We start from the raw sequence: 16,264 nt of genomic DNA on the forward strand, positions 1-16,264 counted from the left end.
GGGTTGTGGGACAGAATTCTTCTGGTCCTCATTCATAGATGGTGCCACTCTTGTTGAGTTTCCAGCTTTAGCAGAGCCCAGCTCCAGCTCCCAGCTATGGATCTTCCTGTGGTCTCAACTCATACCCCCCACATGTGCATTCATACAATTGTCCCTGAGGTGTGTATGCCGTCCAGGTCTCTCCACAGACCAGGTTTTTCCACTTCTGCTCACTGCCATCACTATAGATGTCATCTGCATTTCTGGTCCCCAGATACTCCCCTTGCTACTTGTTTGGAGTGAGGAATTCCATGTCCACTTAGTCCCCCATCCTGATCACAAAGCAGGTCTCAAGGTGACCCTTCCCCTTCTCCACTACTAGACCGGATGCTCCATGAAAACAAGAACCACAGCTGCATCCTCGGACCATCACTGTGCTTGGCACATAGCAGGTGCTCAATAAATATTTATTGTAACAAAAGGAGCAAAGAAGAAATTAGAAAGGCATTTTGGGAGAGACAAGCATCTGTAGCTAAAGCAGGAGTGAACAGAGTATACTTGGGGAATGATGGGGAGACAAGTCTGACTGGAGCATGCAGTGAGTGGGAGATCAGACAAGAGAGGCAGGTGGGGCCAGATTGGGGAAGGTCTTCAAGTCCATCCCTAGGAGCTTGAGTGGGCCTGGTAAGTAATAGGGAGCCATTGAAGGTTGCTGAGCAGGGGAGTGATTCGATGCAGCAGGTGTGAGGGTTATCAATCTGGCAGCAGAGTGCAGAGATGGATTAGAGGGGGTGAGGCTGGAGACTAGGAAATCAGTTTAAAGCCTGCTGCCATGGTCCAAGGGACAGGACTGAAAGCCTGACCTACATGGGTAATAAGGACTAGAAGGGAACAGAGCCATACAAGAAAGGCCTCAAAGTCTGACTAGCTGTGAAGAATGAGATGGGACAGAGTCAAATATGAGCCCAAGGATTTGAGTCTGGGTGGTAGAATGAACAAAACCACTGATGGAGATAGAAAAACAGGTGTATGTACACATAGCTGCAGCCACAGATGACTCATTCATGGGACACATGAGGGGACACACAGATGGCCACAGCAGCATTGGGGAGAGAGGGCCCAGCTGCCTTGCTGGCTTTTAGGGAAGACCATCCCCATGCTAATAGTCACACTTGACACCAACACCAACCCCAATCCGGCAGCAATGTTTTCTCTTCTAAACAAGGCTTTGAGAAGGTACAACCAGTGACCATAGTTATAGGCGAAAGAGTCTTCGGGGGTTTCCTGGTCCATTTGCTTGTCTCAAAACCAAACCTACTAATGCTATATCTGTTCCCAAGATTATCCATAAAAAGGGGATTTTGTGTTCTACTGTCCCTCCTAGGGTCCAACTGTCACCTTTTCTGCTGCTGTGAGCAGTCACAGCAGCTCACCAGCAAATTCCACCCATCCTCCAGCCCACCTCCTCTTTCCATCCTCAGTGATAACCAGACAACGCCTCCAGCCTGAGCCATACTTGGTCTATGACAGAATTAATCTGGCATTTCCAGATCCTTGTTTTCTGTTCCTCTCTCATGGCTTTGGGTCTCTGAAGCTAGGAGTGTGGAGTTTGCCTGCCAGAAGCCTTTTGAAGTAGAGATTGTTTTCTGTGCTGCTTGTAACTCCCGGAGCCCCAAAGATGGATACTCTGGTTCTGGATTCCAATTCTGCGTCCACCCTCACAAGAGCCGTGTGATCTTGGGAGTGTACCCAACCTCCCTGAGCCTCAATTTCCTCAGCTAAGAAATGGGGGCACTAATGCCTTCCTCACACCAGGCTCACACCTGGCTGTTGAGGCTCCAAAGAGAAGATGCTGGAGAGAGTAACTGGCGTGGTGCTTGACTCATGATCTGCCCTCAAGCATTGGCTGAAGGGGCATCTAAGAATATATCCGCTCAACAGATCCATGGAATGAGTGAACGGAATGACTGCATTCAATTTTTCCCCTCAGCCGTCAATGTTTCCAGGTGACTAAGCCCACAGCCTCCAGCCCTTCCCCACAGAGTAAATTTTCCAGTGATTTCCCCAGCCCTGGTCTCCTGTCTTTAGTCCTCATCTCCTGCTGCCTCTTCTCAAGTGCTGGTCCCAGAGCCAGTGAGGGCAGAAGGGGCCCGAGCGAGGCCAGGCTGGGGGCTTACCTGGGGCCGAGGGTGCCCGGTGACAAGGCACTGCAGCATGAGAGTGTCCCCCTCCCGGATGGTGTAGACGCGCTCGCTGATGTTGTCCTCTTTCACTACACATGCCTGACCTGCATGTGCAATCTGGGCCTGGGCTGGAGCTGGTGGGAGAGGAGAAAGGGGGTTTAGAAAAGAGGTGCCAAGGCCAAGAGGAGTCTGGGGCTCCTTGCTGAGTGTCTCAGGGGAAAGGGTCAGCCCCGGCCTCCCCATGCCATTCCTCAGAGGCTTGGCCCTACCGAGCCCAGGAAAGAAGCCTCCCAGCGCCCCCAGGCCAGAAGGGCCAGGGACTGGGGAAGGGACATTTCCCCACCCCTTCTCCCCTTCCCACCCCTTGCAAGAGATCTGTGCTTTTCCATGAGCCGATGTGTGTGGAGGCTTTGTCATCTACACAGACTGGTTATCAACTGGTTACCACTCAATTAGCGTGTCCTGTCCCCCCCCCACCAGCTGTTGTGGGCTCACAGAGCTCACCTTCCCCAGGGAATTGCTCTTAGCCAATAGGAGCTCCTTGGCCAGAAGTACCCAGGTTACTCCCTCCCCAACACAGGCACACACACTCAAGGTGGCGTGACTGTGGCCTGCTTGTGCTCCACAGCTCCCCCTGGGGACAGGTTGAGGGGGGCCTGGTTGCCTCCCTCCTTGCCTCAGTTTCTCTCGAGAGCATTTTCTTAGCAAATCGCTTGCCTAAGCCATAACTCCTCAGCCCCAGCCACCCAGGGTCTGCTTTTAGAGAGTCTAACCTGAGACACACACACACCCCAACCCCCAGGCTGCACACTCCTCTCCTCAAAGGCCTGTCCGTTTGTTCTCATCGGTCCCCACCTCTTCTCCAAGACATAAATGTTCTCACAGAAATTGGGACCTGAGGACTCCTAAAAGACTGCAGCTCCCCCCTGACCCCTCTCCCAGGCCCAGGGCTGGGCTCCCACTGGGGTTAGGGGACCAAAGCTAGGATGTGGCTGGATGGGCCAAGCAGGAAAAGGACTGAACTTGGCAAGGCCCCAGACTCTGCCCCAGTGTCTAGCTTGATTGTCCGTGGGCTCAAGCCCACCCATGCTTGAGCTCTAGAAAGGAGCTCACAGCTGAGAGAGGGGAGAATGGAGGTGGGAGAGTTGATACAAAGCATGAGGGACACAAGGGATACAGACGGCACACAGACGTAAGATCAAACCTGTACCTGAAATGTATAGCATCCTCCAGGAAACATCCCATGACAGGTACCCTCTTTCTTTATGTATCTAGAATGTGTATCTCTCACCTAAACAACAAAGCTTCAGACCCATGTGTCTGTTAAATTCAGGATTCTAGCCGGGCTCGGTGGCTCAGCCTGTAATCTCACGCCTTTGAGAGGCTGAGGTGAATGGATTGCCTGAGCCCTCCGGTTCGAGACCCACCTGGGCAGCGAGACCTCATCTCTACAATAAATCAAAAAATCAGCCGGCGCATGCCTGTAATTCCTACTTGGAAGGCTATTTGGAAGGCTGAGGTGGAAGGATCACCGGAGCCCAGCAGGTCAAGGCTGTGGTGGCCGGGAGCGGCCACTGCACTCCAGTCTGGGCGACAGAGTGAGACTCCAACTCAAAAAAAGAAAAAAATCAAGATTCTTGTCTTTCTGCCTACCAGACCACAAATTTTATCTCAGTATCCCCAGCACAAGGCCTTGAACATTACAGGTACTCAGTGAATGAATTAATTTACAAGGATGTTCCCTTGTGAAGCTGCTAAGAAACATAAGAGAGATACAGAGGGCTCTAGAGCTCAGAGGAGAGACATCACCATCTTCTGGAGGGAGAACCACAGAAGATTCCATGAAAGAGGCAGCTTGTGAACTAGGTCTCAAAGAACAGGGTGGTTCTATGCTTAGCTGACAAGGCAGAGTCCCGAATTATATATCACTCAGGATAAACTGCTTTGGATCAATCTTTAGACCTTTATTTTCTCATTTCTAAAATGAATAGAACACTAGCAACCCTAAGAACTCACAGTGGTGAATGCAATGATAACCCAGGATAAATGAAAAATGCAGCTGGGTACGGTGGCTCACACCTGCAATCCCAACATTTTGGGAGGCTGAGACAGGAGGATTTCTTGAGCCTAGGAGCTCGAGGTCAGCCTGGGAAACATAGCAAGTAGTGACCTTGTCTCTACACAAAATAAAAAATTAGCCGGGCATGGTAGTGCACCTGTAGTCTCAGCTACTCGGGAGACTAAGGCAGAAGGATTGCCTGAGCCCCCAGGAGATTGAAGCTGCAGTGAGTCATGACTGTGCCATTGCACTTCAGCCTGGGTGACAGAGTGAGACTCCAACTAAAAAATAAATAAATATTTATCTGAACTATGATGTGTTCTACAGATGCTGCAAGTCAAGCCTTCTACCAACATGGATGGGACAGACATTAATCACAGACGTAGGGTCCACAGAGGCAGCCTGACAGCAGGTCAAGAAACTTGTGGGGCCACAATTTGGGAGTGATACAGGCTATGTTTAACCATGAAAGGTTCTGCAAACAGCAGCAGGTTCTGCAAACAGTGGCAGCTGCCACCAATCCATAATGTCCGGGTGACTATCCTATCTTCCTGGCTGCCTCAGAAGAATGAACCTGGCCCTGTTTTCAGGAGACAAGCTGTGCCAGTTCACCTCTTCAGGCCTCAGTTTCCCCACCTATAGGAGAGAAATGGATTAGATGACCTTTGAGGCCTTTTTCAACTCATACTTTCTATGAATTTTGAATCAGCACATAGTCCCTATGTAAGACGTACCCTAGAATCTGGGAACTGGGCCTGAAGCTGTCACCTCCTACAATAAAAATGCATGGGCATCACCATATGTGGAAGAGATAGCCATCTGTGTCCAAGGTCCTCAGGAAATCTCATCAAGACACAACCTACCATGAGATGATGTGCATGCCGGCTGCTGATAAGCCCAAGAGGCCCGGGGTGTCTCTCCACAAGGAAGACATCGATTTAACAGGCTCCAATGGAAGATAAGCTGTAATCTTGGACACTGTGACTTGCCTCTAGCAAGGCGGTGTTGTAATGACACAAGCTTTGGTGACTGATAAGGAATACCGAAAAAGAGCTGTAGAGGTGGACTTTCTCAGAGACAGCCAGCACAGGCCAGGGAAGATGGGGCCTAGCCAGCAGACATGGGGCCTCTGGCCACCTGACAAGTATGTTTCCCCACTGGAGATGGGGCTGTGAGTAGGCATCACAGATGACATCATTACGATTACCCAGCTCCTTTTGACAATCTTAACTATTATGACTGTCCAAGCCTTACCTGGTAGAACCATTCTGGAAGACATTTGGGTAGCACCTGCTGAAGACAAACAAGTGGAGACCCCATGATACAGCAACTCCACTCCTGGGTGTGAATCCAATAGAAATGAATACTTATCACAACCAAGCAGTCAGTTCAAGAATATTCACAGTGGCTTTATTCCTAACAGGTAAAAACAGGAAGCAACCCATCTGTCCATCAAGAGTAGTGTCCGTAAATAAGCTCCAGTATCTTCACACAATGGAATATTACCCATAAGTGAAAACACACGACAGATAGACACCACACTACTGAAGTTCACAGACTGAATTTGAGTGAAAGAACCCTCACACAAAAGAGTATACAGTGTGTGATTTCACATATTCAAAATTCAAAACTGGAAAAACCAATCTTAGGGTAACAGAGGTCTAACAGTCATTGGCCTTGGGTAGGGTGGGGAATTATTTGCTGGGAAGGACACAAGAGAACTTTCTGGGGGGAAGAGGGGTCCCTTCTGGTAGAATGGAAATGTTCTGATCCAAGTGGTGGTAACACAGGCGGATGGATGCAAATGTAAAAACACAAGAAGGTATCTGCTTAAGATCTTGCCATATCTAAGTTACACCTCAATTTAAAAAAGAGAGCGCTTCCATCTCCCACTGATGACATTAGCTACTGAGATTATCCGGGATAATCCACTAACCATGACAAGTATCCAGCTCCCTTTTATTCTGACTCCTACTTGAGAGCCACTTCCTGTCTCTGACTTGGTTCCAGGTATAGATTTCCTTCTGGAAAGAGTGCTCGCCAGCAGCAAAATACCTAGCTCCCCTTGGTTTAGATTTCAGTTTGCTCATCATCCCTCACCAGGTTTCGTTCACGAGTCAGCTTCGCCTTGGCTCTGCTCACCTCTGGAATGACTGCAACGTGTTTCCGACCCTGAATCCCCAAGGGACCCTGCACATCCTAGGAAGTCACTGCCAGTAGCAGCATTCAAAAGACAACCAGGTCAGGGCCTGTGTCAAGATGCACCATGACATAATCCCTTCATTCAGTCTGCCAAAGAATAAATACTTCTGGGCCGGGCGCTGTGCTGGGTGCTGGAGATACTGTCATGAAAAGCAAACAAAGGCCAGCTTTCAAAGAGCATTGCTGGGGAGATGGAGAGCAAAAAAGGAACTGAGATGGACAGGATGGCTTCAGAGTGTGGTAAATGCTATGATGACTCTAAAGCAGGGAGATGTGACAAGGGACAGTGGGGAGGACAGTCTGCCTTAGAGATGGCAAGCGCAGGGCTGTGGAGTCAGACAATCTAGAACTGATTCCTGGCTCTCTGCTCACCAGCTGGGTGATATTGGCCAAGTTACTTAACCTCTCTGAGCCTCAGCCTCTTCATTTATAAAGGAAGAACCGTGATGTCTTCTCCCAGAGCTGGTGTGAGGGTTTCATGCACTATATGTAAGACATCTGGCCAAATAGTATGTGTCCCCTCAATAAATGACAGCCCCCAAGATGATTAAGTAGAAGCAAGAGATAGGGATAGGAGACCACCCACTGAAGCTCCCGTATCTCCGGGGGCAGGGGTGGAGATGCTTAAAGCAGACATTGAGCTGGCAGAGATGTTGCATGACTACATTCAAACTTCATCTTCATGCTGAGGGCTGAGCAGGGCTTCAGAGGAGTCGGAAGGTAGGGGGAGTGATGGAGCACCCTCTTAAGATACTTGTGCACTTAACTGTGTGGCTTCTAGCAAGTTATGGAAGCCTTGGTTTTCTCATTGGTAAAATGGGGTTGCTGAGAGGAATACATAAGGAAACTCACGCAGCATGCTTAAAACAGCGCCTGGCGCGCCAGATGCCGCTAACAGTATCAGCTGGCATTATCATTCTATAAATGACCCTGCACCCCTCTCAAGAGCCCACCTCCCCTGGGGCCTACAAGCCCTTTACATGAAAGGATCCTGCTTTCTCTTTCACAGATGACAAGGGTTGGTAGGTTCCTGAGGGCCACTGTATACTTCCAAGCTCCTCGCCTCATTTCTGAGAAGCAGGAAGGGCTAGTCGTATTTATTTATTTACCTTGAATCAAAATCTCACTCTGTCGCCCAGGCTGGAGTGCAGGGACACAATCATGGCTCACTGCAGCCTTGACCTCCTGGGCTCAGGTGATCCTCCTGCCTCAGCCTTCCAAGTAGCTGGAATTACAGGCGTGCACCACCACACCTGGCTAATTTTTAAAATTTTTTTGTAGAGATGAGATCTGACTATGTTGCCCAGGCTGGTCTCAAACTCCTGGGCTCAGGCAATCCTCTTGCCTTGGCCTCCCAAAGTGCTGGGATTATAGGCATGAACCACTGTGCCCAGTCAGGCAAATCATATTTAGCCCCCTTAACAGAGAAAGAAACAGGACTAGAGAAGGAAATGCCTTGTCCAGGTCCTCACTTGAGACAGTAGCAGAACCAAGACTCATGTCCAGGCCTTCCCCGTGCTGGCTTGGGACTCTGTCTACTGTCCCAGTCCTCTACAGGCCACCTCCTCTACCCACCTGTACCCCAGAGTGGGTTCAATTCCTGCCAGTTCAGTGTTAAAATGAAGATTCCCAGACCTGTGCAGCACTACCAGATCTGACTCTTCAGGGCTGGTGCCTCAGAGTTTGTATCTGGAACAAATTTCCAGGAATTTTGGAGGCATAGTTGGATTTGAGCATCTCTGCTTGACACCACATTGGTGGGTAGAAAACGGAACAGGATTTTACAACCTGGTATGATTTCCTGCCTCTAGCCTGAGATTTTTCCTATTTTACTTTCCTGGGTTCTATCAACAAAACCCCATGGAAAAGGAACCATGTCCCCCAACCTGTGTGTCATAGAGTGCTCACTGAAAGCCCATCACAGATGAGTTTTACTGTCAAGTAAGGGCACTGCATGTTCTCTCCCTTCCAGAGAGACATAGCACGCAAAGTATATTATTAAAGCCTCTGAAAAGTCCTGCAGGAAACACATCCGTCTGACTTGGTTTAATCCATTGATTTCCAAATGTACTTGGCCACAAAACCCTTTCCTCACAGAATACCTCAACATCCTGAGAGACAGCAGTGTTCTGTGAAACGAATGGTGAAATGCTTAATACAAAACTAACAGTCACACACCCCTCCCCAAACCCTTGGTTAGAGCAGCCAAATGGCACAAAAGATGTCAGTCACCCTTGGGGACAGTGTTGTAATGAGAACAGCTGAGGCAGAAGGCTTCTGGCCCGTCAGCTCACTCCTTTCCCCTCCCAAAAGTACACACCCCAGATATGTAAGCAGGAGCCTAGTGAGGAAGCCGCAAACCCTCAAGGATGCAGGTTAAGCAAATCTCAACTTGTCCACCAAGGTTCCAGAGAGAATTCTCACCAGACTCCCTTCCCCTCCCCAGCTGCAGGCCTGAGGTTGGGGTGCACTGTGAAAATGCTCACAGATACAACACGAGGATGTAGTGCGGGGCACAGTGGCTCACGCCTGCAATCCCAGCACTCGGGGAGGCTGAGGCAAGAAGACTGCCTGAGCCCAGGAGTTCAAGACTAGCCTGGGCAACATGGGCCACATGGCAAGACCTCATCTCTACAATAAAATAAAACAAATTAGCCAGGCACAGTAGCATGCACCTGGAGTCCCAGCTACTTGGAAAGCTGAGGCTAAAGGATCATTTGAGCCCAGCAGGTTGAGGCTGCAGTAGCCATGAGCGTGCCACTGCACTCCTGCCTGGGAAACAGAGTAAGATTCCAACTCAAAAAAAAAAAGTCCCTGTGGCATTCCTTCAGGTTTCTGCCCCATCCTGCCCTTAGAAAGGTTGATCGTGGCTGGGATTGTTGCCCTCTTCCTGTTTCTGACTCTTTCAGGAAAAGTGAGTCTGCAGGCGGGGAAACTTCCAGAGAGTAATGTGGGTGAAGGGCAAGAAGACAAAAGGAGAAGGGTTCCCTGAGGATTCCCCACCTGAAGGCGATTCTATCTGCCCACAGATGGCAGAGCAGGTGCCACCGCCCAGCCATCACCCAGAAGCTTTGCTGAGTGTTCTGGATAGGGTGATGCATCAGACAGTCTTTTGACAAGCCCTTGTCACTGTGAGGTGCACAATGGTGCTGGGAGCTATGGCACTCAGGCCCTACCCTAGAGAAGCACTGAGTCTAGAAAAGCTGGCTGAGAGGTGGAGAGGGAGCCAGGAGGGACTGCTGTAAGCTAGAGACTGGGGTTATGTCTCAGGTCCCCATAAGATAGCAATAACCATCACAGCCACCCTTTATTGAGCATTTACTCCACCAGCATGCTTCTGAGTGCTTTATATCAATTATGCTCATGTTATTGCTCATAACAAGCCTATTATTGTTCCCATTTTTCAGACAAGGAAGCTAAGGCTCTGCAAGGTTAATAAGTAAGTTGCCCAAGGACACCCCGCTGATCTGGAGTCTGCCTGACTCCCTGACATTCATGCTCACCCCCATGCATGTCCACATCCCCAGTGCCTGGCACCATGCAGAGGCCACAGGGCCCGGAGCCCAGGATACAGCTTCCAAGCCTCTGGCTGGGCCAGGACTGTGCAGCATCCTTAGAAACCATTCCTCCCTAACCATGACACCTCTCGCCCTCCCAGCTCCTGGCACGCACGTGTTTATTGATCCTTTTATGCATGTAATGCAAATGGACACTTAATAATTTAGTGAAGTTAACAGTGCTGAAATATTAACAGGCTTTTCTCTTTTAATTAGCTGCTCAGAGAATGGTGGCCGGGGTCCTGGGTGGAGGCTTTCCCGGGCAGGCGCCTGGCAGGCTCCGCCCAGGCCTCCTTCTGCCAGGGATGATGCTCCATGCCTCTCTTTGTGGGCCGTGGGCCATGGAGCGTGGACCTCTTGGGAAAATTAACCCTGCCCTGCTGTGCTCTATGCAGCAGGGGCTGCTCTGGCCTTACCGCAGCCCTGGCTGTCTGCAGAGCTGGCTGGAGCCTGTCTTCTGTTCACCACCAGCTGGGGGTGGACAGGGGACTTCTTGGGAGTGCTCCAACTCCGACTCGGGGGAGGGTCCAGTTCTATGTTTAGAAAGCCAGCTCGAAACAGCCCCACCCACCCCACACCATCTCCTCCAGTCTCATCCTAGTGTGGAACATCGTGAAAGTGTCAACTGGCATTTGGCCCTTCCAACTCTGGTCCGTCTCTCTCAGGTTCAAGTTCATTCCCTTTCCACCCTCCCTCTTGCTCCCTGTCTTCCGAGGTCTTTAAGGAGCACACACAATCGCCTTGTAATTTGTCATCGATTCATTGGTTTGCTCTGTAACATTTTCTGAGCACCTATTATGTGAAATCTCCCGCCCCTGGCGCTGGGGTGCAGAGTCCCACGAGGCATCGTCTTCCTCCGTGAATAACCTCTGCCCCCTCCCTGACACAAGCCTTATTAACATCTGCTCCCCACACAAGACCTTTTTGGCTCATCAAAACCAAACCCATATTCAGCCGACCTTCCCTCTGGCTGCAGAAGTCTCTCCCCAGCCAGGGTGCATGCGGCTCTGACCTCTGGGTACAAGGGCGCTGTCACTGAACATGGCCAGCAGCTGTGGCTGGAAGGCTCAGCGTGCAGGCTGCTACCCTGCCACTACAATTAGTGTAGCAAGCTCTACTTTCAAAGTCAGAGGCAGGGCCTGCTACTGTTTGCAGGGCCTGCCTGGTTCCATTTGCAAAGCTTGCCACTGCAAAGTCTGAAGCTTCTAGAAGAGACAGGCATTCTTACAATCCTCCTCTGCTGAAGATGGTGGCCTGTCCACCTGTGCCCCAGGCCCTGGGGATGTTCAGCACCACTGCACCCATCTCTTGGCCCCATGGGAAGGCACAGTGTCAGTGACACTCACAGAATCTTCATTGCCTGTGTATCTATGGATGTCTAGTTTGTACAACCATCTATGGAGCCCTGGGATGCCTAGACAGGCCACTGGGAATGTCCTTTATTATTTTTTTCTGAAATCCCAAAACTACAGCTTTTAGTGATATTTTTCTTTCTTTGTGATTAAATCCCTTTGATTTTGGGCTATTTGGTGGCAGTATTTGAGTTTTCTTCCTCTGTCTTATCATCCCTCCTCCCCTTCCTTCCTCCCTCCTTCTCTTCCTTCTTTCTTCCTGGGAAAGGGACATTAGGAAGAGAGACTTTCTATCCTAAAATGGTCTTTTCAAAATATCTTTATTAAAATCACCAATATAAGATCTAGAAGATCCACTAAAGAAGAGAAATAACAATAGCACCACTAATAATAATAATGGTCAATGTCAGCATTTAATGAACACTTTCTACACGAAGGGGACTATTCTCAATGCTTTGCATGCATCATCTTTCTTGAGCCTCATAACATTCCTGTGAGCAGGCATTATCTGTATTTTAGAATTGGGTAAATGGAGAGGTTAAGTAATTTGCTCAAGGTCACGCAGCTAGTAATGACAGAGCTGGAACTTGAATTCATGCTTCTGGGAATGCTCTTTAAATGAGGACTCAGGTCTTCTAAGGGAAGTGGTAAAGGGATTTTCTCTCTGGTGGGCCCCAGGAGCCAGGACCAAGACTCTCAGTGATGAGGGGATATAGGGCAGCTCTAAGTGATCAGGCAGGACACTCATGGAAGAGTGAGCAGAAAGAGCCAGGCCACACATTGGACACTGCTTGATCAGAGATTGTAAATGCAAGCCTGAGGGTGCTGCTGAGATGGCACATAAGAGGGGGAGAAGGTAGGCCTCTACCTCTTACTTAATGATCATGTGATCTTGGGCGATTTGTTTAACTTCTTTAAGCCTCAGTTTCTTCACCTGCAAAATGGGGATAATCCTACATCTAGACTTTAGTGGAAATAGCTTCTGGATTGTCGTGAGGATTAGATGAGACAATGTACATCAGGTGCATTGCACAATGGCAAGTACCTGGTACGTGATACATTTCGATTCCACTTCCATTTAGTAAGGACCCTTTGGGAACCTGTTCTAAGGCCCTACAACAAAAAAATGCAAAGCTGGATGAGGTGGTCTCCTTTGAAGGGATACCAAAAGTTTATAATCCCAGGAGAACAGAACATCAAGAGGGGCTGAAAGTGGTAACCACTAGGAGGAAAGACCTCCCCATGAAAACATCCAAGATGATGGCAAGAGAGACAGGCTACTCCCATCAGGTCAGAAAATGACTCCCAGGAACCCAGGACCTCAGCTTGCCTGGCCCTGGGACGTGGGACCCATGGACACAGGGTTATTCATGTAACATATTCTTGCCTGACTGGGTGTGGTGGCTCACATCTGTAATCCCAGCAGGAGGCCAAGGTGGGAGGATTGCTTGAACCCCGGAGCTCAAGACCAGCCTGGGAGACATAGCAAGACCTCATCTCTTAAAAAATAGAAAAATTGGCCAGGCGTGGTGATACATGCCTATAGTCCCAGCAACTCAGGCAGTTGAGGCAGAAGGATCACTTGAGCCCAGGAGTTCAAAGCTGTCGTGAGCTATAATTATGCCACTGCACTCCAGCCTGGGTGACAGAATGATACCCTTCCTCAAAAAAAAAAAAAGTACTGCCTAGGGGTCCCAGCCACTCAACCCCACCAAGCTCTGACAGTCCTGGAGATCCTGTCACTGTGGTTGGCCTGACAGCCACTCCTATCATTCAAAACATACCTATGGAACCAAGCCCACAGTGGGGCCAGACTGGAATAGACACAGTCTTGGACTTGAGGTTCCTGTCCAGGCCAGTGTAGTAATTGTTGGGTGACTTGAAGCAAATCATCCAGCCCTCTAGCCTAAAGCTTCCGTTTCCTAACTATAAAATGGGTATAAATGTTTCTGTCTAGACACAGTGGCTCACGCCTGTAATCCTAGTACTTTGGCAGTCTGAGACAAGAGGATTGCTTGAACTCAGGAGATCAAGACCAGCCTAGGCAACATAGTTACTTCATCTCGACAAAAAATTAAAATTAAAAATAAGCTGGGCGTGGTGGTGTGCACCTGTAGTCCTAGCTACACAGGAGGCTGAGGTGGGATGATTGCTTGAGCCCAGAAGGTTGAAGCTTTTGTGAGCCATGATCAAGCCACTTACTCCAACCTGGGCAATAGAGTGAGAGACCCTGATTAAAAAATTTTAGAAGCTGGGCTCGGTGGCTCAGCCTGTAATCCCGCGCTTTGGGAGGCTGAAGTGAGTGGATTGCCTGAGCCCGTGGGTTTGAGACCTACCTGGGCAACTTGGTGAGACCTCATCTCTACAATAAATCAAAAAATCAGCTGGGCATGGTAGCGCATGCCTGTAATTCCGGCTACTCGGAAGGCTGAGGCGGAAGGATCGCTGGAGCCCAGCAGGTCAAGGCTGCGGTGGCCGGGAGCGGCCACTGCACTCTAGTCTGGGTGACAGAATGAGACTCCAACTCAAAAAAAAAAAAAATTTTAGAAAGCGTGTTCCCTGTTGCAAGTATAAAACACAGGAAGAATGGGATGCTGGGAGCACAGCACATGCCACCTAGTAGACACTCTAAGCAGGGTTAGAAGGAAGTGTGAAAAAAACAGACTCACACTTCAAGTATGTCTGCCCTGAGAAGGTCTTCCTATCCCAGGGGGGAGCCTGACAACCCCTAGGTGACCCTGTCACTAGGCATCTGAGGCACAGTCATTCAGGCTAGGAAACATCTGGGGTGGGACTGAAGACACACTGCCAGGCACAGGTCTCCACCCCAGAATGTGAAGCCTGAACCAGGGACTAGAGAATTCTTCTGGGTTGTCGAGAGAGCAGTGGTTGTGCTGAAGCCAGGAACTCCCAAAGCCCCACCCAACCCCAAATCCCAGGGGGGTAAGGGAGTAGAACATGGCTCCCTCCCAGCCCCAGGGAGCTAAACCCCAACCCTGGAGCACAGGGCTCAGTTGGAGTCCTGTTACTGGCCTGCATGTAGGGGCCAAGGGGAGACGATGGGGCTAGGGCACCGGATTTGGGCTGAATGGGCATCGGGGACCCTGAGTCAATCAGGTTAAGAGTGGGATGGAGTGTGGGGGTTCCTTTTTCTATTACACCACATGGTGTAACCAAACCTGCAAGAGCCAGTTGGAGGCTCCACTACAGCACTTAACTTGACGAAGCCCCCACTTCCCACATAAAACAGAGGCCAATCATCTTAGGCTTACAGTAACTTATTAAGTGAGATGACATTTAAGAAAGTGCCATGTAAACTGTAACGTTCTGCATAGATCAGGTCTTATTATGACTAGATGCTGAAAGACCCAAATACAGCTTCAGGAAGTGGAGAATTGGAAGTTAAAAAGCAGGTCATAACACACCTATTAAGCCAGTGAAAATAAATTAGAATGATAAAATCCATTGTGGCCGGGCTGTGCACAACACCAGCTCAAACTTTGTCGTGCAACCCAGCAGTGCAAAATGAGAACCATAAAACTGTTCCTATCCTATGACCTATTAGGCAATCTCACTTTGGGGAATAGGCCCCAAGGAAATAATTTAAGAGGAAAAAGTAATTCACATAAGGATATTCACGGCAGAGCTGTTTAAAAGAAGGGGAAATTGGCTCCTACCCAAACCCTCAGCCTCAGAGAAACGGTGACCCAAACTCAGGCACATCAATGCAGGGGGTGCCCTGCGGCCATTAAAGTGACAGGTCTGAGGGCTCAGTCAATAGCAGGAGACGTGTGTAGGGAGATAAAGTCAGCCGAGAAAGCAGAATGAACCACTGTTTACCACTATGTAAAAATATATCGACAGGTATGGGCAGGGAATTTAGAATGAATGGTTAATGCTTGATGGTCATTAGGTTGCTGCTTTTCCTATGAAGTTGTTTAAGTGGATAATAATAACAATAACAACAATCCTGAATGCAAAATCAATCTCGCAGCTTAAGAGCAGATAGGGCCTTAACTCCCAGGACAGAAGGGGAGGGGAGGGAAGGAGAGTGTTTCTGGGGAGGGTTTCCTGCTGCCAGGCAGCACTCTGATCCCCCCACCCCAGGTCACTGTGGGTTTCTGGGTAGAACGTCAGCTCCCGGAAAGCACACCACCCAGCTACGGGGAAAGAGAGGGATGCTGCACCCTGACTGCCAAAAACCTCTTAAAGCCACCTCTGTGAATGGAGTGACACGGTTCTTCCAGGTCAGGCCTTGACCCCATCCCAGGAGGTGGCAGGAGAATTAGCTCTGAGGTTTAAAACCAGGGAGCAGACATGTTAGGACCTGGCTAGCTTGATGGCCCTCTCCATCTGTTGACCTCTGGCTGCTCCCCAACACCCCCAAGGCCTGATATCCTCACCCCGCCCATACCTGTGTCAGTGGGAACACGCTGTCTCCTACTGATCGAGTGCCGGCCAGAAATCTGGAAGTCATCTCCTCCTCCCACATCCCACACCCAATCCACCAGCAAGCCCATGAGCTTCACCTTCAGAACCAGTCCCGAATCTGCCACCCTAGTCCTAGCTGCGGCCACCATGTCCTGCATCCCCATGATGCCACCCTAGTCCTAGCTGCGGCCACCATGTCCTGCATCCCCATGATGCCACCCTAGTCCTAGCTGCGGCCACCATGTCCTGCCCGGATTAGCATAGCAGCCTCCCAGTAGGTCTTCCCTGCCTCCTCTCTTGCCTGGTATAGCCTGTCTTGCACGAGCAGGCACAGGGATCCTTTAAGAACACTAGCCGGGCTTGGTGGCTCAGCCTGTAATCCCGCACCTTGGGAGGCTGAGGTGAGTGCCTGAGCCTGCGGGTTCGAGACCCGCCTGGGCAACTTGGTGAGACCTCATCTCCACAATAAATCAAAAATTAGCCAGGCGTGGTAGCGCGCGC

The 16,264-nt window shown here is 49.9% G+C and overlaps 1 protein-coding gene across 2 annotated transcripts in view; it reads right to left on the reverse strand.

Annotated features, from left to right (window-relative positions):
* The window catches only part of MDGA1 (MAM domain containing glycosylphosphatidylinositol anchor 1), a 59,574-nt gene that overhangs the window by 25,407 nt on the left and 17,903 nt on the right, over positions 1 to 16,264 (reverse strand). For both annotated transcript variants that reach the window (XM_021716610.1, XM_008066149.2), the window contains exon 2: positions 2,157 to 2,296. In XM_021716610.1, the coding sequence (XP_021572285.1) occupies positions 2,157 to 2,296 (140 nt within the window). The remainder of the gene's footprint in view (positions 1 to 2,156; positions 2,297 to 16,264) is intronic.

The sequence above is a fragment of the Carlito syrichta genome, unplaced genomic scaffold (genome assembly GCF_000164805.1).
Source record: "Carlito syrichta isolate Samal-C Ts95f unplaced genomic scaffold, Tarsius_syrichta-2.0.1 Scaffold308847, whole genome shotgun sequence".
NCBI lineage: Eukaryota > Metazoa > Chordata > Mammalia > Primates > Tarsiidae > Carlito > Carlito syrichta.